Raw genomic sequence first — 24011 nt, forward strand, 5'->3', positions numbered from 1 at the left:
AGAGAAAACATGCCATATTTTCTATATTATACATTGATCTGTTGTTTAAGAAGAAACAAAATACATTCAAAGCAATTGTTATTGTGTGCAGCATTGTAATTTTGATATTTCCAAACATGCTTTGGTTTGCAGAACTTGCTGATTTTTGAAAATTTGATAGACCTGAAGCATCAATATACATTTCCTGTAGAAATTGAGGTAAGTGCAATTTCTGGGCTTTAGTGTTCTGAAGTAAAAAGATCAGTATGGCTTTTAACAGTGTAGTCACTGTAGACCAGGTCAATTCTCACATACAGAGAGAGAGAGGATTCCGCAGTGAATAAAAAATGGAGTACTCTTCTAATGTTTTAAAATATATTTTTCTGAGAGAAATCCAGACTTGAAATTTAGAACACACCTGCAGTGCATATGACTTTAATACACTTTTTAGCACACTTACTCTGGTAATAAATGGCTGTAGGAAGAAGTAATTTAGCTTTTGTTCTGTAGATTAATTGTAATGATTTACAATATGGGATTTCCACTCTTGTTCAATGTTTTTGATCATTTTTTGGCAGTTCTTTAAATAAATAATTGTAAATAAATAAAAAATTAGTTAACTTTCAATCTTTATTTCTTTCTGTTTAGGTGCCTCTCGAAAGGAAGAAGCGGTACATTGCTATTAGAAAGGAGGCCAGGGATGCAGGGAATAGCGATCAGGGTATGAAAGTCATTTATGACTGCAAAAAAAATTCCTTCTTAACTTTCATACGGTGTTCATTGATGTGTTGCTAAGTGGCTTCTGCAGTAGCAGGAATGAATAAAAGCATTCAGTGTACTTAATCTAACAACCAATTCCCACCCACGCTCAAGTTTTAGTGGCAAATAAGGGCTTGTTTCTTGTAATTACCTTGATTACTGATCTATTCTTTCCTATTTAGATGAACCCAAGTATTTAGCTTCTGCGTCATACATGATGGATAGCAGTTTGAGTGAGGAAATGAGTCAGTTTGATTTTTCTACTGGAGTCCAAGGTTTTTCTTACAGCTCCCAAGATGTTACAGCTAGCAGCGCTCATTTCAGGAGAAAGGTAATTTAGTGACTTACATACTGTGAGGAAGAAAAGTTTTTTCCCTTCTAGCAATTGCATACATTTATTGGGGTTGAGAAAGAGGAAATTTATAGTCTCCTGTACTTGCTCTACTTGACTCGGAATGGGTTCCTCCAGAAGATGAGGGAGGGGACCTGAGCCGTGTTCTGTTGGTTGTTTTTCTTCTTGCCTCTCTCCACTGTCTACAGCTGGAGAAAAGCACAGCCCCACCTTGGGCTTTTGAAGTTGAGTAGTGTGAGTGAAGTCCAGCCTGAGCTGTGAAAAGGTGGCTTGTGACTTTGTATGCACTCAGAAGTATCCTGTGATGGTTGTTTTGCTGTTAGGCACCTTGTTTACTCATTTCCCTCGTCTTTTGATCTTTAAAGGTACTTGACCAAGTTGGTTGTATCAAATGCATGGAATAAATAATGAAACACTTCATTATTTTTGTATCTCTGTTTGTGGCACCTTGTATTTAACTGTTACTTCTGGAAGAACAGCATTTAGTATCTTCCAAGACTTGAAGTTGTGTTCCTTCTGCGGTCAAGAGATGTCTCATCAACAGTAATACTGATAGGATAGACATTTGCTATAAAACAGGAAGAAAGCTTGTAAGAGTATACCAATCTTAACAGTCATTTTGACGGATTTGGTCTTCAGTGTCTATTAAAGATAGACTGTTTAAGTATTTTGGAGCAAGGAGGCATTTTAGCTGCAGTGAAGTTAACCAGAAATGTGCTTTCTATCTGCTTTGTGTAGTAATGTTATAATTTCTAAGTATAAACAATTTTCTTTTGTGATTTATTCTGTGTAGTAAAGGAGAGAGCTGCTGTGTTTGCTAATCAGTGTGAAACAAGACATGCATAAAAATAGGGCTTAGCTCCTGTAGAAGGTGCTAACACATTCTTTCAGCTACGAAATGGAGTAGTTTCTGTGAGGTTCAGATAACTCTTCCTGCTTCCAGCAGTTGCCACACCTATCCTGGCAGGTAGTAAAGTCAGAGTAACATGAGATTTACATCTATTGGCACAGAAAGTAAAAGATGTGCACAGCTGGTACATGTATTTGGGAGGTGTCTGTTTGAACCACACACTTGATGTATTGCCTATTGTGTGCATTGAGCGTATAGTCAAATCTGTAAACGCAGATAAGATCAGAACGATTCAAGGCATTATCATGATGTAAAAGGAAATACAGTGTTGTTGTTAATTATAGTAGCGCTTTTTTTTTTTTCAGGAGCCCACGCAATACATGGTTTTAAATGATGAAATGGAACTGGAAATGGATGAACTCAACCAACATGAATGTATGGCTTCTATGACCACTCTGATTAAACATATGCAGAGGAACCAGATCACACCCAAAGTGGAGGAGGCCAGTATTAACCAAAAAATTGGCATTTTTTCACCAGTTATACCAAGAAAAGAGAGTCGTGCTTGAATCCCTTTGTTTTATTGATTTCATGGCTGTGTTATAAGGAGTCCTGTGTGGCTTGAGCTGGGGGCTTTTTGGCTTGGTAAGCCTGTTTGGTCCAAGAAGTGAGCTGATTTTTGCTCATCTCTTCTAAATTTCAGGGGACAGTTCCAGTAGATCTTCCTCTTTGGATGAAATTTCTGCATGGCAAATTAGGAAACCCATCAGTACCACTAAATATTCGCCTGTTCATAGCAAAACTTATTGTTAATACTGAGGATGTGAGTAATTTTTTTGTCTTTTTTTTCTGTTGACATAATAGGTTGTATTACAGTATCAACTGTGTAACTCATCAGCTGAGACTTTTGGGGCATTCAGATCAAGTAGTTTACTGTGATAAAAGAGGGTGCCGTCATAGCCCAAAACTTCAGATAGTGCCAGTATTTTAAATGTAATATAAATACTTTTTCTCCCAAACTCTACTTCTGTAAGTAGAGGGTGTCCACAATATGTGTTTTCTGTGAACTGTAAGTAATTGACTCATTGATACTAGGCAAGACAAATGGCTGATTATGTTTGCCATCTTTGAAGGAGCAAATAGAATGTTTTATTAACAGTCACAGATGAGTCTTATGGAAAACCTTAGAGCTAAATGATATTCTGATTGTGAAAAGATACTAAGATAGCTTAATGTGTCTTTGCCTGAGAAGAAACATTTTATAGCTTGCTTTCTTGGATAAAACATTCTCATCCTATTTCATATGGTGATTTTAAAGTGTACTTTCTCTGTCTGAAATAATCCAAAGTACAAAAAAGCTGAATTCCAGAATTAATTCAAGAAGCTTTAACACCCACTTAATGCTACTTCATTAGTAAAGCTGTCTTAAATAGGAGGGTAGATGAATGGCATGCTCTTTCAAATCCTTTAGGGACAGGTTTTCTGTATGAGAGAAGTATTATGTGGGTCCTACTGAAGTAATTAACTTTATGCAAATACTTGGTTAAAGGTTGCTAAGCAGAAGTGAGAAATATAGTTATGAATACTTTCTATTTTAAAGTTATTTCAAAATCCTTGTGGTTGTTGCTTCAGAGGTTAAGCAAGGTGATAAGAGTTTGATTTAGCAGTCTTACCTGTAATGACTATTGAAAAATAGGTTATTGAATAGCAGGATAATTTGTACTGGACCACTGATTCTCCTGTTCTCCATAGGTTTTCCGACCTTATGCAAAGCAGTGGCTTGGTCCACTGCTGCAGCTTGTTGTTTCTGGGAATAATGGAGGTGAAGGAATTCATTACATGGTAGTGGAAATAGTAGTTACTGTGCTTTCCTGGACAAGTGTAACCACTCCCAAAGTAAGGAAATGTGAAATTAATTTTTATTATTATTGTGAGAATTTGGTAAGGAATGAGTTTGTTATTATGCACTTAAAATTATATTATACATCAGTCCACTGTTTCTTTTAGATACCAACTTCAAAAATCACAGAATCAGAGAATGGTAGGGGTTGGAAGGGACCTCTGTGGGTCATCTAGTCCAACCCTCCTGCTGAAGCAGGGTCACCTACCAGCACAGGGCCTTGTCCAGGCGGGTCTTGAATATCTCCAGAGAAGGAGACTCCACAACCTCCCTGGGCAGCCTGTTCCAGTGCTCCATCACCCTCAGAGGGAAGAAGTTCTTCCTCATGTTCGGACGGAACTTCCTGTGCTTCAGTTTGTGCCCATTGCCCCTTGTCCTGTCACTGGGCACCACTGAAAAGAGCTTGACCCCATCCTCCTGACACCCACCCTTCAGATATTTATAAGCATTTATTAGGCCCCCTCGCAGCCTTCTCTTCTTCAGGCTGAACAAGCCCAGCTCCCTCAGCCTGTCCTCGTAGGGGAGATGTTTCAGTCCCCTCACCATCCTTGTAGCCCTCCGCTGGACTCTCTCCAGTAGCTCTTCATCTTTGTTGAACTGGGGAGCCCAGAACTGGACAGAGTACTCCAGATGAGGTCTCACTAGGGCAGTGTAGAGGGGAAGGAGAACCTCCCTCGACCTCCTGGCCGCACTCTTCCTAATGCACCCCAGGATACCATTGGCCTTCTTGGCAGCCAGGGCACACTGCTGGCTCATGGTCAACCTGTCATCCACTAGGACACCCAGGTCCCTCTCCACAGAGCTGCTCTCCAGCAGGTCCGCCCCAAGCCTCTACTGATGCATGGGGTTGTTCCTCCCCAGGTGCAGGACCCTGCACTTGCCTTTGTTGAACCTCATCAGGTTCCTCTCTGCCCAACTCTCCAGCCTGTCCAGGTCTCACTGAATGGCAGCACAGCCTTCTGGTGTATCTACCACACCTCCCAGTTTGGTGTCATCAGCAAACTTGCTGAGGGTACATTCCAACTCTTCATCCAGGTCGTTGATGAAGAAGTTAAACAAGACTGGGCCCAGTACTGACCCCTGGGGGACACCACTAGTTACAGGCCTCCAACTAGACTCAGAGCCGCTGATGACAACCCTCTGAGCTCTGCCATTCAGCCAGTTCTCAATCCACTTCACCGACCACTCATCCAGCCCACACTTCCTGAGCTTCCCTAGGAGGATGTTATGGGAGACTGTGTCGAAAGCCTTGCTGAAGTCAAGGTAGACAACATCCATGGCTCTCCATCTACCCAGCCAGTCACACCATTGTAGAAAGCTATCAGATTGATCAAGCATGATTTCCCCTTGGTGAATCCATGCTGACTACTCCTGATAACCTTCTTTTCCTCCACTTGCTTGATGATGGCCTCCAGGATAAGCTGCTCCATCACCTTTCCTGGGATGGAGGCGAGGCTGACTGGCCTGTAGTTCCCTGGGTCCTCCTGCTTGCCCTTTCTGAAGACTGGAGTGACAATGGCCTTTCTCCAGTCCTCGGGCACCTCTCCTGTCCTCCAGGACCTCTCAAAGATGATGGAGAGTGGCTCAGCAATGACATCCGCCAGCTCCCTCAGCACTCGTGGGTGCATTCCATCAGGGCCCAGGGATTTTTGGGCGTTTATATCGCTTAAGCGATCCCTCACACAGTCCTCCTCAACCAAGGGAAAGACATCTTCTCTGTGGCCTTCTTCTCTTACCTCTGGGGCCTGGGATTCCTGAGGGCCTGCCTTGGCACTGAAGACTGAAGCAAAGAAGGCATTCAGTAGCTCTGCCTTCTCTGCGTCCTCCGTCACCAGGACACCCGCCTCATTCAGCAGCGGCCCCACATTGTCCCTAGTCTTCCTTTTGCTGCTGATGTAGTTGAAGAAGCCCTTCTAGTTGTTTCTGACATCCCTTGCCAGCTTCAATTCCAGGTGGGCTTTGGCCTTCCTCGTCGCATCCCTGCACGCTCTGACCACATTCCTGTACTCTTCCCAAGTGGCCTGCCTCTTTTTCCACATTCTATGGAAATTCTCTCTTCCACCTGATCTCCGCTAGAAGCTCCTTGTTTAACCATGCAGGTCTCCTGCCTCCTTTGCTACGTTTCTTTCTCAGGGGGATGCACTGCTCCTGAGCATGGAGGAAGTGACGTTTAAGCAGCGACCAGCTCTCTTGGACCCCCCTGCCTTCGAGAGCCCTGGCCCACGGGATTCCTCCCAGTAGCTCCTTGAAGAGGGCAAAGTTAGCCATCCTGAGGTCCAAGGTTTTGATCCTGCTTATCACCCTACTTCCTCCACGCAGGATCCTGAACTCGACCATTTCATGGTCGCTGCAGCCGAGTCTACCTCCATCCTTCACATCCTCCACCAGTCCCTCCTTGTTTGTTAGTACAAGGTCCAGCAGAGCGCCTCTCCTTGTTGGTTCCTCCACCACTTGCATCAGAAAGTTATCATCGATGCTCTGTAGGAACCTCCTGGATTGCACCTGCCTGGCTGTGTGGTGTTCCCAGCTGAGGTCAGGGTGGTTGAAGTCCCCCATGAGACCCAGGGCCTGTGACTGTGAAGCTGCTTGCAGCTGCCTGTAGAAGGCCTCATCAACTTCCCCCTCCTGGTCAGGTGGCCTGTAGTACACACCCACCGTGATGTCACCCGTGTGAGCCTGTCCCTTAATTCTAACCCACAAGCTTTCAACTCCTTCTTCACTTGCCCCCAGGCCAAGCTCAATGCATTCCAGTTGCTCCCTCACATATAGAACAACTCCACCACCCCTCCTTGTTGGCCTGTCTTTCCTAAAGAGTCTGTAGCCATCCATGACAGCATGCCAGTCATGCGAGTTGTCCCACCACGTTTCTGTGATGGCGACCAAGTCGTAGCCGTCCTGCTGTATAATGGCTTCCAGCTCTTCCTGTTTATTGCCCATGCTACGTGCATTGGTGTAGGCACACTTGAGCTGGGCTGTCAATCTCACCCCTGACCCTGGCATGCCAAGCCTGGGCTCGTCCCTAGTGAGCTGGGCAATGTCCCCTTCCCCCTTCGAACCTAGTTTAAAGCCCTTTCAAGAGCCCTGCCAGCTCGTGGCCAAGAATCCTTTTCCCCCTTTGAGATAGCTGAGTTCCACCTGTTGCCAGTAGGCCCGGTGCAGTGTACACCTCCCCGTGATCAAAGAAGCCAAAATTTGACCAATGGCACCAGTCCCTGAGCCATTTGTTAATTAGGTGAGTTTTCCTGCCCCTTTCAGTGCTCTTCCCTGCCACTGAAGGTATGGAGGAAAACACCACCTGCGCCCCTGATCCCTCAACCAGTCGCCCCAGTGCCCTGAAGTCCCTTTCGATGGCCTTAGGACTTCTCTCTGTGATCTCGTCCCCGCCAACCTGCATTACCAAGAGGGGTAATAATCAGAAGGCTGCATCAGACCAGAATGGCTTATTTACTGGCTTGCTTTCATAAAACAATATATGTCTTCGTGTTGGAGCCGCTATTGTTAATTTTTGCTCCTATTCGTTGTAGGGGAATATTAAGGATGAGATTTTAGCTAACAGATTGCTTGAATTCTTGATGAAGAATGCCTTTCACCAAAAAAGAGCTGTGTTCAAACACAATCTGGAAATCATAAAGACAGTTATAGAGTGTTGGAAGAACTGTCTCTCCATACCTTACAGGTAAGCTTTTAGACTATTGCTTTCTTTCATCAATATTTCAAGAATACAAGTGAACGTTATCAAAGGGATGAAAAGGTAAATTCAACTGCAGTAGTAAACTTTTTGCCTCTAGAGTTGTCAGTAGAACTTCAGAACTTACTTCTCCAAAGGTTGTAACTTAATTTGCAAAGCAACAAGGAGAGAGACACGGAAAACGTGTAGAGGATTACAACAGCGACAACAAAAGCAGGAGTAGTCTTACAAAGGCCTGACGTTCTGTTTGAAATTTTGGGTATTATCACTGAATATTGGTGCACTCTAAGTAGGACTTTTGCGATCTGCTGTGCTCCTGAACTTGTTGCAGAGAATTTGTGTGGACTTAGAATCTCTTTTTAGATTTTTTTTTTTTTAATTGTTTTTTTGCAAAGACTTCTTCATTGAAGCTAAATACTTACTTCTTTCTGAATATATGCTTTCTGCTGGTTTTGGTGGGAGGGTATATGCATATATACATATTTTCTGCTGGTTTTGTTCGGGTTGTGTGTGTGTATGTATCTGTATATACACAGAGAGTGAGAGATTTATGCTGTGTATATTTTGGGTTTTTCATGTATATCACTACTTTTATGTCTTTATCCAACAGTTTAATATTTGAAAAGTTTTCTAGTGGAGACCCTGATACAAAAGACAACTCGGTGGGAATTCAGCTGCTGGGAATTGTTCTTGCGAACAATTTACCTCCCTTTGACCCAAAGTGTGAAATAGATCGTGTCAGGTGAGCAACGCAGCTTTTTGGAGAATGATTTTGATAAAAGCTTAAGACAAAGAGAGTACGTCTATCTTGTCAGCATGAAGTATGGGAGCTGGATTGCTTGTTTATTGGAACTGTTTGTCCCATGATCCCTTTGCTGTTGTCTGTCAGATGTAATGCTTTACTAGCTGAAAACTGCAGCCACATTTATTTTGGAAAATATCTAGAAGAATGTAAGCTTTTTTACAGTGGGCCCCAGGGTAGCAGTTTCATGGCAATTAAGTGTCAGGAATTGCCAAAGCAGGAATTTGAGACACTGCAGGTGGAAATCCATGTTGTGATGTTTCAACTCATCTAAAATCAGTCACTGTTTCCCTAGGCAGCTCAAGTGAGGGTTTCTTGCTTCAGTTTGAAGTTGGATGCTGGAATAGTGGCTTACAACAGGTCTGCCTTTTGTGTTAGGTATTTTCAGGCTTTGACCAGCAACATGGGCTTGTTAAAGTATAAAGAAGTTTATGCAGCTGCAGCAGAAGTGTTGGGACTTGCTCTTCAATACATTGCTGAGAGAGAAAATGTAAGTGAACTGTACTTTGTGTTTAACCATTCCTGACTTCATTCTACTTAGATCTTTTATAGGACTACTCAATTCAGCTCCAAAAATGGATGTATTTAAAACTCAACACTCTTTGTCCAACAGATCAAGTTAAAGTTAACCCCATGCATCAGTAGAGGCTTGGGGCGGACCTGCTGGAGAGCAGCTCTGTGGAGAGGGACCTGGGTGTCCTGGTGCACGACAGGTTAACCATGAGCCAGCAGTGTGCCCTGGCTGCCAAGAAGGCCAATGGTATCCTGGGGTGCATTAGGAAGAGTGCAGCCAGGAGGTCGAGGGAGGTTCTCCTTCCCCTCTACACTGCCCTAGTGAGGCCTCATCTGGAGTACTCTGTCCAGTTCTGGGCTCCCCAGCTCAACAAAGATGAAGAGCTACTGGAGAGAGTCCAGCAGAGGGCTACAAGGATGGTGAAGGGACTGAAACATCTCCCCTACGAGGAGAGGCTGAGGGAGCTGGGCTTGTTCAGCCTGAAGAAGAGAAGGCTGCGAGGGGGCCTAATAAATGCTTATAACTGTCTGAAGGGTAGGTGTCAGGAGGATGGGGCCAAGCTCTTTTCAGTGGTGCCCAGTGACAGGACAAGGGGCAATGGGCGCAAACTGAGGCACAGGAGGTTCCGTCTGAACATGAGGAAGAACTTCTTTCCTCTGAGGGTGATGGAGCACTGGAACAGGCTGCCCAGGGAGGTTGTGGAGTCTCCTTCTCTGGAGATATTCAAGACCCGCCTGGACAAAGGTCCTGTGCAGCCTGCTGTAGGTGATCCTGCTTCGGCAGGAGGGTTGGACTAGATGACCCACAGAGGTCCCTTCCAGCCCCTACCATTCTGTGATTCTGTGAAAGGTTTAAACTATTAACTCAAGGAAAAGAATTAAAGAGCAGTCTAAGTGCAGAGTTTTTGCCTGGCTGTTTTGGAGCTGACACTGAATGGTCTCTTTCTGAGGCTTTCTTCAGCTTTTAGCAGCCAGCAACAGTGGCATGGTACATTTAAAGTTTTGGTTTGTTTTGTTTTAAAGAAGAAAAAAATTAGCAAGTTAGGAGATTTGAGGCTATCTTTTGAATTTCTGTATCTGAGGGATTTTAATAATTGTAAGTTTTGATGTAAAAGGTAAAGGTACTGTCTTTAATTTAGAATCCAGTTATTTTCTAGGTAGTGGATAAGGTGAATGCAAAACTGTTACTCACCAAATCCGGCAGTACTAGAACTAGGGGATAGTGCTTGATGATCACAGAAATCAGTTGGAGACAGATGCTACAAGTACTTATTTACATAACAGTTAATGAACTCCTGGGATTCGTTGCCGAGATAGATTCTAGGGGTAAGTAACATCAGCAGGTTCAAAGAGAAATTAGGTGAATTCATGCAGAAAAAAAATCCTTAAACAGGTTCTAAAAACAGTAGGCAACAAGGTACTCTCTAAGGTTCCTAATCTAATGAAGATGTATGTTGGGTTGTATAAGAGAAAAAGAGGACAAAATGCAGCCAGGCTCATGTGCTTCCCCTAAATATGATTCTGCAGCTTCTGTTGGAGACAAAAATACCAAGATATTGCCTAAGCGGGTTATTAGAATAACCTTGTAGGTTATTCTTACTTCTCTGCACACTTTTCTTACTTCTTTCCCCACTTAATTGCATTCTGGTTGTTTTTTCACTGTTTGTAGCGCATATTCTGTAAATTGAATTTCTGCAGTCTTCTCTTTCACAGTCTTCCAAGTTCCATTATAAGCAGTATTTTGAAAAAATGAGCAAAGATTGTGCACATATTTTGTCCTATGCAAAGCTTATTTCTTTGACGTTAAGTGAAGATTGCTGATTATTTTTCACCTTTTCACTAAAAATGTCTATTTTTTTATGTTCGTTAGTTGGAAATCTGCCATATCAAATGAGAAGTTACGTATTATTTGTGTAAGCATACTAAGCAACTTGTATTTCAAAATTAAGGCATTGGTTCCAAACCAATCAAAGGAAGCTCAGAAATGTGTTATTTAAATAGGCAAGTGTGTTTCAGCCAGGCACAGCTGTACAACAGCCATGAAGCACCATAAATGTCAAGGTGAAATGGGTAGATCTCACCTAGTGCAATGCACTACAATCAAAACAGTACAGCAGCAGACATATGTGTCATTAAGGTGGTTATGGATTTCATGGCTATGCTTGTCTTACTGTCTTTCTCATTTTCAGGTACGTGAAGATCCACTTTACGATTGTGTCATAAGACAATTAAAACATCATCAGAACATCCAACAGGATAAGTTTATTCAATGCTTGAATAAAGTTGTTAAGAATTTTCCACCTCTTGCTGACAGGTATGTTGTGATTTACGTGGAATGTTTGTTGTAGATCTAGAGGATTATTAGAAAATAACTTGCTTTTCTTTGTGGGCTTCTGGTTATGTTAAGGTTTATGAATGCAGTATTCTTTTTGATACACAAACTTCATGGTGTGATGAAAACCTACTGTTTGGAAATCATAATGTGCCGAGCGGAAGAAATACCTGATCTCCACTTGCAGTTAAAGAGTAAAGACTTTATCCAGATCATGAATCACAGGTGAGTGGTCATGTGATTAGAAAAGTGGTTGCATAGCCTTAATTTTTTGGTAACATTTTCTGTGTTGGCCACAACATTTTTACCTTCAGAAGCATTTATAATTCACGTTCACTTTTTGGTTGCTGCTTTCCTAACTTGAGCTAATGGAGTCTGGGAGTTAAGTGTTAAGATGGCTATCTGACAGTGAAAAAACCCTAAATAGTGATAAGGTGAAACACCACTGGGATGTAAATATCTGTAGTATGTATTAGTTTAGTTGGATTCTTACTCTTAGGTTGAGCTCAAAAGTATTTATGTAAAACCCTTTAAGCAAAAACAAATATTTATTGTTGCTAAAACCTAAACTGATCTTCTGATTCTGTGTGTAGCAGTGAGGGAAAAGCAATGGAACTATTCTTTTTCTCCTTTCTTTTTAGGGATGATGAAAGGCAAAGGGTTTGTTTGGATATAGTGTACAAGATGCTGTTTAAACTAAAACCACTAGAACTTAAAGAACTTCTTCCTGGAGTGACAGGGTTCATTTCTCACCCTTCCGTAATATGTCGACAGCGCATGTATGATATTCTGATGTGGATTTATGATAATTACAGGTGTGTATTCACTGCAGATGCTGTCCTTCAGTGATTTGTCACAGGCAGAGTGAAAGTGCTTGTAACATTGTCTTCCAGCTTCATGTCTCTCGGTGCAGGATTTTCCCAGCTCTCAGAAGCATCGAGGCTGTGGTTTGCCGAAGTATCTCTGGCCTTTGGTGGCAATTTTATCACTTCCACTAAGGGACAAAAACTCAGACCTGAACTTTAGCCCAGAACTAGGATATTGCATCACCACAGCATGATGGCATAAGAGGTCCTATCTCACAGTTTTTTTCTTGTTGCCGGAATTTGTAACTAGTAAGGATTATGCACTACAGAAATTTGCTTGTAGGTAGAAAGTGTGTTAAGGCACTTTGGCATGACCTGGATCCCTTCAATCTGTCGTCATAAAGATGTTCTTTTTGTTTGACCCCTTAGAGTAGGGAACAGACACGTACTCAGTTTGATAAGCGGGTTGCTGTTGAATCATCAAACTTAGTTGGGTTCTATTATATGCTTTTTCCCAAGATAACTATTTGAATGGGTAATTTTTGTGAAGAAAAAGTACAAGCAATTTTTACTCCAGCATCACTTGGGAAAGGCTAATTCTCTTCCCTTCTCTCAGTTTTAACCTTGCAAACTCAGAATTACTTCTGTTTGGCCTTTATAATAAATACCTAACATGCATTATTTAGCTCTCTGGTTTTTACTTTTCTAAGTAGTGGAGAGAGAAGACATTTTTGGCAGTGAAGACCTCACATTATAAAAAAAAAAAATGCAGTGTTGTCATGCCAAACTCAGGTTTTTGTGAGAAGGGCATGTTCCTCCTTTTCTCTCACCATCCTCATCCTCTTATTTTACTACGGGTTGTTTGCGAGAAGTCATTAAGAAACATTTTTCTCCTAACGTCAGTGATCCAGAAAGCCAAGCAGATGTTGATTCTCAGGAAATACTCAAACTGGCAAGAGAAATCCTGCTTCAAGGACTGATTGATGAGAATGCTGAACTGCAGTGAGTAAACAAATCCCTGTATTGCTCTGTTGATCGCAGAAGAGTGAGATTTTTAAAGTGTTTTAATATCAGAGTAACAGTGAGATAACATTATTTCCTTTTCTTCCAATAAGTTAATTTACAAAATTGTGTCCCATAATGTTACACCAAATTTAAGTGAAGCAGAGATTTTGAACAAACTTCTGAGCCATGGAGAAGTTGTTTCAGTATGTTAGACCTAATGCTGCGTTACATTTCTGGAGTTTTTAACAACGAAGCGGCCTTCGCTATACACAGACACACAAAAATAGATTCAGGTTGGAGGATGCTGGATTTTTTTAATTTTTTGGTGAAGCAGAAGAGAGGAGATCTCTGTGCTTATCGACCTCTAGCACTTTTCAAGAGGAAAACAACATAATAAAAATGTTTTGTTCAGAGTAAGCATTTAATGTCAGTCGAATGGCATAGAACATGGTAGATGAATGAGGAATTTGTTATAATTCGGTGGCAGATCCATGGCATGAAAGGATTAGTTGAAGGTGTTACGATCTTACTGTGTTTTTTTAAATTGACTTTTTTGATAGTGTTGTGTTTTCTGTTTGCAGATAACCAAGAATAACTTTATTTCTTGCCTTTGCAGATTAATTGTTAGGAATTTTTGGAGTGATGAGACAAGGTTACCTGCAAATATTCTCGATCGCATGCTGACGTTGTTAAATTCTTTATATTCCACCAAGATTGAAACACAGTACTTGAGTCTAATCACAAATTTTTTGCTTGAAATGACTAGCAAGAGCCCGGATTATTCCAGAAAAATATTTGAGCATCCACTGTCTGAGTGCAAGTTTCAGGTGAATTGTAATGTGTTATCCTGTGTGCAACCATGTGTCAAATTTCATTCTGTATTGTGGTTACCACTTGGGACAAGAATGACATAGTGAAGGAGATTTTTTAAAGTGTGTTTTGTACTCCATAGTTAACAGCTGCAACAGTCACGGTTTATGCACAGTAACAGAATTTTGATGATTCTGTGGGGGCGATAATTTTGCTTTCTTTTCAGAAAAGTAAGATTTAATTAAAATAATTATATATACCAAGTGTAGCTGATGTGTAGAATAATTAAATACTTAAAAAAGAGGGTAGTGGAGAGAAGCACCCACAAGGTGGAGAAAAACTGGAGAAATAGGAATACTAGTACAAGAACTGTAGATCAGTCCTCTGCTGACCAGTCCAAATTAGTGAGCTTTTTTGCTGGACTGTGGAGAACTTTTATGTATTTGGTTTTTTAATAGTCCAGTGCTGCCTCTGTACCTGAGATGGTGTTATAAATACTGTACTTTAACTTCTGCCATCCTGTCTTAAGGAAGGAAAAAGTCCTCATTCTTATTGTTCTCATTAAAATCTTTTTGTGTTCCTAGGACTTTGTAATTGATTCCAGCTGGCGTTATCGAAGTACTGTGCTCACACCTATGTTTGTGGAGACTCAAGCTTCTCAGAGTATCCACAGGAATTTATCACAAGAAAGATCCCTTTCTGCTTCTGGGTCAGTCAGTGGTCGAGTGAGGGCTACCCAATGGCAATATGAGTTTACACCTACACAGCATGTCAGTAAGTCCAGACCAGCGTCTGCTGAAATTTTCTTCTTAGTTGTAGGAATGAATTCATTCTCTTCATTCCTGTTGCTTATGAATTTCTAGTGTAAAAGTGGAAATGCATTTAATATTTTGTTTTCAAGGGCTTTTTTTTTGCATTATGAGAAAAAACATCCAATCATATATTTATTAGTCTCACATATATCTTATCTTCTGCTTTGTTTCTTATCTAGCAGCTTGAAATCTGTTATGCCTATAAACACTGGGAATTATATTTTGGGGGAAGGAAAACGACCTGCTTCATAGATGTTTTCACCTGGTTTACATTCAGATGTGTTACAGCTTTTTTACTTTTTTTTTTTTACAGGTGGTAGAAGTTCTTTTAATTGGCTAACTGGAAGCAGCATTGACACATTGGCAGAGTATGCAGTTCCTTCATCCTCTGAATCTTTGTCTTCCACCATGCTGTTGGTTAACAAAAGGAGTGAAAAATTTAAACAAACATCCTTTAAACCAGTGGGGCCGGATTTTGGGAAAAAAAAGTTGCGTTTGCCTGGAGATGAGCTGGACAGCAAAACTAAAGGTCTGTAAGACTTATGGTGCAATTTCTATAAAAGTATTACATTTTTGTACACCATCTTTGTCAGTTATGTGGCTGGCAGTCCATTATCTTTGAGGCATCTGACTGAGGTTTAACTTGAGATTTTGTTTCCAGGAATGTGCGTTGATACATAACATGTGGCAAAAAGCTAGAATTGTGCTAGTAATTGCAAAACTGTATGTTGCTAGACAGAAGAACTGACTGGATAAGAAACCAGCCAGTGTGATCTTTGCATTCCTACCTCTCCCTAAGATGATCGTAGCATGAATGTCGGACAACTCAGTCCCTTCTGTTTTAAATTTAACTGCTTATCTCTTTAAATGTATTTTTTCCAGTCCATTTCAGCTGTGCTGACATGATCTGTAACAGATTGCAATCTGGCATTAGAGCTATCTGCTGTTTTCTGAGAATGCTCCTTCATCCACCCAGCCGATATCTGAAAAATATCAGTACTGCTCTGGAGTGGCTTAGGCTCCTTCTCCCCATTTACTCCCCATTTCACCCATGTCTACCTTGTCATTAAAATTTTGACTGGAAAGATGAGAATAGATATTCAGGCAGTAAAGATTGACCTTTTCGATACCTGAGAGGTTATTTCAGGGCAGTTTTGCACAGATCGTGCTGAACTAGAAAGAGAGAGTTCACTCTGCCTTCCCGTCAGTCCCTGTTCTTCTGCCAAGAGAATACCAGTTATAGTGGTATGTTTTTGTCTGCTCACTCTTCTTTCCTAGGAAATGGACTGAAGTGAACAGTCCATAAAGTGGCCTTTCTCCATGACATTTTCTCTCCTGAGCAGGAGTTGATCCAGTGACAATTCTGTAATAGTAACTTATTATTATCCAGTCTTTGAATATATTTAGCACCTCTTCTGTGTAGGGAGCTATATACTTTATTGAATACAGTGCAAATGCCATATTTTCCTTTGAGAGCTTAAAGTAAATCCATCCCATAGGGCAAATTTGTTCATGAGTTTTAATGCCTTTCCCAGTACAATAGTTTACCTCTTATACCTCATCCTTGTGCTTAAAATTTTTATCTAAATGCTTATTACCTCTTTTCCTAAGAGCAACTTCACTTATTTCCATTTGCTTTCTTGTTGAAAGGCCTTGCACTGAGTTGTTGGATATGAAAGCTAGGAGACTAGCTGGTAAGCTAGTAAATATGTAGATGATGATTGTTATTAATGATGCTATTGCCTTGAATTTGAAATTTGCTTGAGGAGGGAAAAGCTGTGGACATGATTGTATATTCCCTAGGTATAGAAGAACGAGCAGAAATTCTAAGGCTGCGGAGACGTTTCTTGAAAGATCAAGAGAAACTCAGTCTGATTTATGCTAGAAAAAGTGTGGCTGAACAGAAAAGAGAAAAGGTTGGTCAACCCAAATAAGTTTAAAACCTGAAGTCCCAATGCCATTTGCAGTCTTGTACTTCATCTCTAGAAGCAACTTTGTGAAGAAAGGGTAGGCGTGAGATGCTGCTTGCTACTTTAAGAGCTTAAGAAGGTTTTGTTTGGAAATCATGCTATTTATATGCTTAAAGTTAAATGGTGTTACTTATCATCCAGCTCTTTTCTCACTCATGCTAACACTTCCAGTCTACCACGTAGTATATATGAAGTGATTTTATGTGATGGAGTCCCTAACAGCTATGGGAAGCTCTTTACAATTGTCACCCTGGAAACTAGGAGCCTTGAAGCTGCAGTAGTCTGCAGAAATAGTTGGGGTACATTATCCAGTGTCTGAAGGTGAACTCAAAACTGTGATACAGCTGATGGACTAACCAGAACTGTTGTGTACTTTTAACCTGAAGGAATGACAGTAATAATAATATGCTGAGTGTTTATCAAGGCTGGAAACATGGTACTATGTGGGTTTTGTGGTTGTGTTATGTGCTTACAATAAGTTTTAGTACTTTTAAGCTCCGTAACAGTTTTTCAGATATTTATGTTACTGAAAATAATGTATGTTATCGTCCAAAAATGATAGCAGTTAGATCAAGAGAAAAGGAACTTGGGATTGAGAGCTACCAGCTTGTGACACTGTTATAATCCTTTGCAGCTGCAGACAACTATGTAAACAGAATTTATGTCTGGAAGAACCACACAAACACCTATTTTAGCCAATTTCTATTTACCTGCAGTCTAAAGCTACCATTCCTTCCCACCATGCAAGAGAGAACCTGTAAATGCATTCTGTATGACAGTCCAAAATGCAACCAACAAAATACCCTGTGATACTCCGCAATAAAAGACCAGAGGAGACTATGAATGCTGACAGGATCTCTTAACTTTTCAAGATATTTGTTGTACATAAACACACATAGAACTTGGTGGCTTGCATTAATACCATACCTGATGGGGCAAAACAGGAAAAAGTAGATCCTGAGCAAGAAAGTATTTGGGCATAGCTTTAGCAAAGTCCGAATTTCTCCCAGCATATTTCTCTTAAAAGTTTTTTAAAACCATCCCTTTGAAATTGTGTAGAAGAAAAATGGGATCAAACAGCAAAATTAGGAAGGGTTTACGGAAGAGAAGAAAATCTTCAAGCTTTCTTCTGTTTCCTTCTTCCGTTCTACCAATGTATATATCCACACAATGTCTACTGGTTTAACTGGTAGTGGCAGTATTTAAAAATAAAATTCCAGCCTTTAAACTTACTGCCGATTTCCTTATAGCGTACCAGTGCTATGAAAAGGAAGAAAGGCAGAGGAAGAGATAGGTTTTTTTCTATATCTGATAGTAGCTCTTGTTCAATTTAAATGTATTCCTTTAAGCCTCAGCAAAAGACAGGGCAGCTACTTAACAACTGCAGTTTACAACAGTTTTGTTACGGCTTGCTTTAAGTTTTACTAGGAATCAGTTCTACCAGGTTGATGAGCCTCAGGGGTCCGTATTGGGACTGGTACTGTTTAATATCTGCATTAATAACATACACGGTGTGATCGAGTTTGCAGCTGACAACAAGCTGAGTGATGTGGTTGACACACCTGAAGGACAGGAAGCCATCCAGAGGGAGCTGGACAAGCTGGAGAAGTGGGCCCCTGTGAACCTCATGAGGTTCAACAAGGCCAAGTGCAAGGTCCTGCACCTGGGTACAGGCGGGGGGATGAAGGGATTGAGAGCAGCCCTGCTGAGAAAGACTTGGGGGTACTGGTGGATGAAAAGCTTGACGTGAGCTGACACTGTGCACTCATAGCCCAGAAGGCCAACTATGTCCTGGGCCGCATCAAAAGCAGCGTGGCCAGCAGGTTGAGGGAGGTGATTCTGCCCCTCTGCTCTGCTCTGGTGAGACCCCACCTGGAATCCTGCTTCCAGCTCTGGAGCCCCCAGCACAAGAAGGACATGGATGTGTTGGAGCAGGTCCAAAGGCGGGCCACAAAATTGAGTGGAGGGCTAGAGCACCTCTTCTGTGAGGACAGGCTGAGAGAGTTGGGTCTGTTCAGCCTGGAGAGGAGAAGGCTGAGGGGAGACCATACTGCAGCCTTGTAGTACTTAAAGGGGCCTTACAAGAAATGGGGACAAACTTTTTAGCAGGGCCTGTTGCGATAAGACAGGGGGTAATGGAAACATTCAAGGCCAGGTTGGACAGTGCTCTGAGCAACATGATCTAGTTAAAAATGTCCCTGCTTGCTGCAGGGGGGTTGGACTAGATGACCTTTAAAGGTCCCTTCCAACCGATACTATTCTATGATTCTATGATCCTTCTTCCTTCCTCTCCCCATCCCGCTGTGTGAAATAAAACACACTAGCTTTAGCAACCTCATTTTACTTTGCACCTGGTCCAGGCTAAAACCATCACATAATGGACTACTGTGGCTCAGCTGCTAGGCAGTAGCTTACTAAACCATAGCAGCTCACTAGCTGTCAGTGACAATAATTCTCTTGAAGTGACTTAAATACTACTTGTATGGAAGCAGGAACTACAATATTAAAAGCTAATGACTGAATGTTTTGGTTTCGGCTGCCGCCGGCAACAAAAGCGCCACGCGGCCGCCCCTCCCCCCGCCGGCGTGCGGAGGAGAATGGAAAGAAAGAGGCAGAAACTGGTGGGTCGGGATAAGGGCAGTTTAACAGAACAGCAAACAGAGGGAAACAGGAACAACAACGATACAGATAAGGAGAAAACACGACAAAAACAGACCCGCTCTCTCGGACTGCACCGGCTGCACGCTCCCGAGCCGCGAGCGAGTTCCCGCTGGCGCCGCCGCCCCCCCCACCGGGACCCAGCCTGACGGCACATGGTATGGAATACCGGGCTCTGTTTGGCCAGGTGGGGTCAGCCCCCACCCCCCCGGCTGTGCCCCCTCCTGGAGTCCGGTGAAAATTAACCCTGTCCTGGCCAAACCCAGGACACTGAAGAAAGTCTATGAACGAGACTTTGGAGTTTTTAAATGAGTAAGATAATTTTGGGTTTAACAATATTGCAGCTTTATAGAAAATGTATTTGTTTAATATGCATGGCAAAACTTTATAAAATGCTTCAGAAATGCTCTTCCTTATTTTGTCTTACCTAGATACAGCTCTTTCTAAGTAATATGATCATTATTTTTCTAACATGAGCAATGCATTTCAGGAGATGAAATCTGAGCTGAAGTTGAAGTATGATGCCCAGGTTACTTTGTACAGAAGTTACCGAGTAGGAGACCTTCCTGACATCCAGATTGAATACTGCAGTCTCATTGCCCCTCTGCAGGGCCTTGCCCAGGTCTGTTTGCTTTTCAAAGGTCATTTGTGGAGTTTTCTGTTCTTGTAGGGAAAATGATGTATGGTTGGGCAACTGCTTTCAGAATTGATTTGTTGTTTTGTAGTCAACCACTGTGACACGCATTTAATAAATCTGTTTTGAGGAAGTGTTTCTCCTACCTCCGGGCCAGTGCAGTGATAGGAGAAGATGCCTGGTGGCTTGCCTCACCTGAGCAGCCAAGTTGAACACTGAGGACCTGAGACATCGCCTGCTGTCCATTGCCTCTGGGTTCCTCTGCTTGAGAAACAGATGGTAGCGGTCTTTAGGAAACCAAGGATGTGTGCAAAGGACATCTTGCTGTACAGTAACAAAACAGCCATTTTTATTCTTTTATATGGCTATAGTGGAGTGGGAAAAATATGAATGAAGTTACTGTGTCTAAGACTGGACTTAGACTACTTGGTAAAGCTGATCCGGTATTCCTTTTCACACCTGAGAGCGGTAGAAACTGGAGACTGAACTTATCCCACTTTACAATGTTTGGGAAGTCACAGTGTTTCTGATAACCTTTGTATTTAATTCATGTTGATGGTCCCTTATCTCTGTGTAAAAGGAGGAAGTAGCGCAATCATGAGTTATGTGCAGAGCATTAGATCAAGAGTTAGACCAAAATCCAGTCCCATGGTAGACTAGGATACACAGGATTATGTTACACATACAAAAGTGTGTCTGGGTTGAAAAAATGTCTTTAAATCTCAGATGGAACTGTCTGTCTGTACGGACACTCTGTCTCTCTGTGTTGGCTCCCTCAATGTTAGGTCCGGGTCTCCTCACACATTGATGTCTTCTGGTTTTTTCCTGAAACCCTCTTCACTAGCAGTGGTGTCTGTCTGTAAGATGGTACTGGGTGTCTGGTTCCTGTAGTGGGAATTGTAAATATGTAAAAATTGTAAATTCCTTTCTCTCCACCAACACTTTGGCCTGAAACCTACATTGTCTTAGAGTTTCTTTATGTAGAAGAATTAAGATGGGATTTGAATGGATAGTACAGTAATGCCCAGCATAGGTGTAACGTGTGCCAGACTAAATATCACACTCCTGAAGTGTCCACATAGGGATTAGGTACAGGGTGAGTCATATATCTTAATTTAGCTTTATTAGTTTATTTTATCACAGCAAAATTCAGTGGCCTTACTGCTTTTGTTGTAATTTACAGAAAGATCCAACATTTGCCAAGCAGCTTTTCAGCAGTTTGTTTGGTGGAATTTTTCATGAGGTAGAAAAAACTAAAACTCCTTCTGAGAAAAAAGCCATCATCCAGAAGCTGCTTAATGACTTCAATAATTTCCTGAGTATGAGCCTGTCTTACTTCCCGCCATTCATTGCGTGTGTCCAGGTAAATCCTGCTGTATGGCATGAAAGTAACTGAATACAATGTCTTTGTCTGAATGTGTGATAAACCCAGTGGTAGTGAAGGTTAAATACTGTTGCTGAAATTTAGACAGAGATGGAAAGAGAATTGTTAACTAAATGGATGTTTCAAGTGACTCTTATTAAGGTGAACAAGGTAATTCATGCCTCTGAACTGATTTTTCAAGGTTTCCACAGTTTATCATGTGTAGAGTCAATAACAAGAAGAGAGTTGATTGTAAATGAAAGCCACAACAATTGAAAGGGTTACATGGGTGTCGTGTGCTTATCTTCCTGTTTCTGGGAAGTGCTCACTGAGGAATACTTTGATGTCTTGAGGATATCAGTAGCTGTCAGACTTTGCTGTTAGCAGATCTTGTTTATTTTTTCAAATTAGTCCCCTGAAGTAGTTGTCTGGGGACTTTCAGTAATGAGGGAAGGACTCTGTTCCACTGAAGAATGAGTGCGTGCACCACTGCTGTTTCACTGGAAAGGGAACACAACCCTTGCTACTGTGAGAATATACTGACCTGGAACAGGTTGAGAACTTCATCTTTTACCCTGGTTTTCAGGGAGATAAAAAAAACTTGTCCAAGCACCTGTTACATACTCATTGTCACTGTATTTAATGTTTCTTGTCAGCTGTGTTGATCTCAATGTTGTGTCTGATTTGTAGCTCTCAGAGTAATCTTTTTTTGAGTGGCAGGTAATGGTTTATTCTTTCTGTCACAGAAATTTAAATGCTCTGTGACAGTAGATGTCATTCCTAATACAGGAGAAATGTCTAGTTTGGACTGATTTTTAAACAGTGACAAACTTTGCTTCTTAGTACTCGTATTTACACATCTGAAAAAATGTAATTTCTTGTTTACTTTTTTTCTGTGCAGCTGCGTAGAAGGTCAAACGCTATGGGAATTTTTCTGCGCTGTCTTGGTATTTTTCGAGCCAGCATCTCACAATAGCTATCTGTTTATATTCCCTCTTGACACTGCATTTGTTGGTTCTCTGTCTTGATATTATATTTGTGTTGAATTATGCTGTCTGTTAGACCCTATTAATAACACTGTTGTTTTAGGCTACTCTGTTTCTGAATAGATGTAAAATGAATACTCAGAAAATAGGTTAAGTTAAAATTAGTCAAAAATACAGACTTTGTAAGAATGATAAGAGTATCTCATCCCCATTCAATAACAAAAGAACAGCAGCACGAACGCAAGCCTCAGCCTGTGTATTTGAGCATCCTGCATAACAGTGAGAGGAAGTCTTTTCCCCAACAGGGAACAGAGTTCATATTGATCAGGAGAGACTGATGGCAGAGTGGGAGCACACAGTGCCAAGACTGTCATTGGGCTCCCAAAGGCTGTCCTAATGTCTTGGCCATTTGGAGATACAGCTTCTGTTGCCTGTATACCAACAGTGTAATACTGGCTTGTTTCAGAAAGGCTTCCTGCTGCACTGCCGTTTCCTTCTGGTTGTTTGACTTCTTAGTTTTCTACATGTTCAAGTCCCATCAGGAGAGTAACTTGCTAATAGAAAGAGCTGTTTTCATCTGCAGGTATAATCTTAAAATTGACTCTGAGGCTCTGGAATTGGCTTTCAGGACAGATTGAAAGCCAGCTGAAACATTAAGAAAGGAGTTAACTCCATGACAAAGGTTTACATAGACTCCATAGAGATACCTGGCCTCTGAAGAACATATAATTGCCTTTTAAATATTTCAGCTGTCAGGCCAGCTTGGATGCCATTCATCCTAATCTTTGAACATGCGATGCAAGTAAAGACAGAACACGTTGCATACAGAGGAAGGAACATTCGCCCTGCTTTCAGAAGAGAAGTGGTCAAATAGTCACCAAAATGCACTAAATGGAAAGATACCTTCTTTGATGTGAGACAATATCTGTAAATTGTGAGTTTGGGAAAGTATTAATTCTCTGGATGTACTGTTACATTTGCACAGTTCTTACACTGTTTCCGAGGCATCCCTGAGAAGGGGCTTTTGGTCTTACCTTAGCACAGCTATTTGTAACTTTTTAGATTATGCAGTTGGCACTGCATCCCTGACATAATGCCTAAAAGTTGACAGTCAAGGAATATGTGCCCGTACATAAGAGTGTCTGGGGCACATGTGCAACTTTGATGGAAACTGCTAGTTGAAATTGCCTGAGGAGCAGGTGCAGCGTATGCTAACCCCTCATTGGAATCCACCTGGTCTGTAACTCAGGAAGCTACAAGAAGTGGTTCTTTTTCCCTTTTTTATTGAGTACAAATTTGTTGGTGTGAGAGTCTCAACTACACAAATTGTGTAATGAGTTTGCTTATGCCAGATGCCTGTTCTGCAGTTTTTGTGGTGGTTGCCTTTGATCAAAGAAGTGAAGCTTGATTGTTCTCACAGTCTCCTGTTCATTTTCCAAATAGTACACCTTTTTTTCTTTTATGCTTCTTATTCTTGAACATGCTGTGTTGCAAGAATCAAATGTTATTTTTTGTCCTAAAACTCGATGCTGTTTCTTGTAATGAAAGTTATATTACCACTATTCTATGCTGTAGATTTTTTTTCCTGTTTGGTTAAGATATTATTTCAACTTTCCATTAGGTTCTTAAGTGAAAAAACCACCCTGGCTTTAATAAACTTGTCTGCTACTTTCTCAATATATTTACCTGTTTTGGGGATAATGATTGAAGTATTTTAAAAAAACCTTCAGGTAAACAAGAATGTTTATCCCTGAAAAAGACGTTATTCTGTAGTTGGACTTATGCTAAATAA

At 41.4% G+C, this 24011-nt stretch overlaps 1 protein-coding gene across 2 annotated transcripts in view; it reads left to right on the plus strand.

The window, feature by feature from the left end:
- The window catches only part of PRKDC (protein kinase, DNA-activated, catalytic subunit), a 94706-nt gene that overhangs the window by 43174 nt on the left and 27521 nt on the right, over nt 1–24011 (plus strand). For both annotated transcript variants that reach the window (XM_075416189.1, XM_075416190.1), the window contains exons 44-62: nt 133–198; nt 628–700; nt 921–1069; nt 2306–2443; nt 2644–2763; nt 3693–3836; nt 7365–7516; nt 8139–8270; nt 8709–8820; nt 11033–11157; nt 11251–11400; nt 11817–11990; nt 12885–12983; nt 13603–13813; nt 14381–14570; nt 14922–15137; nt 16412–16524; nt 19727–19858; nt 21054–21233. In XM_075416189.1, coding sequence (XP_075272304.1) covers nt 133–198; nt 628–700; nt 921–1069; nt 2306–2443; nt 2644–2763; nt 3693–3836; nt 7365–7516; nt 8139–8270; nt 8709–8820; nt 11033–11157; nt 11251–11400; nt 11817–11990; nt 12885–12983; nt 13603–13813; nt 14381–14570; nt 14922–15137; nt 16412–16524; nt 19727–19858; nt 21054–21233 — 2676 coding nt within the window. The remainder of the gene's footprint in view (nt 1–132; nt 199–627; nt 701–920; nt 1070–2305; nt 2444–2643; nt 2764–3692; nt 3837–7364; nt 7517–8138; nt 8271–8708; nt 8821–11032; nt 11158–11250; nt 11401–11816; nt 11991–12884; nt 12984–13602; nt 13814–14380; nt 14571–14921; nt 15138–16411; nt 16525–19726; nt 19859–21053; nt 21234–24011) is intronic.

The sequence above is a fragment of the Opisthocomus hoazin genome, chromosome 3 (assembly GCF_030867145.1).
Source record: "Opisthocomus hoazin isolate bOpiHoa1 chromosome 3, bOpiHoa1.hap1, whole genome shotgun sequence".
Lineage (NCBI taxonomy): Eukaryota > Metazoa > Chordata > Aves > Opisthocomiformes > Opisthocomidae > Opisthocomus > Opisthocomus hoazin.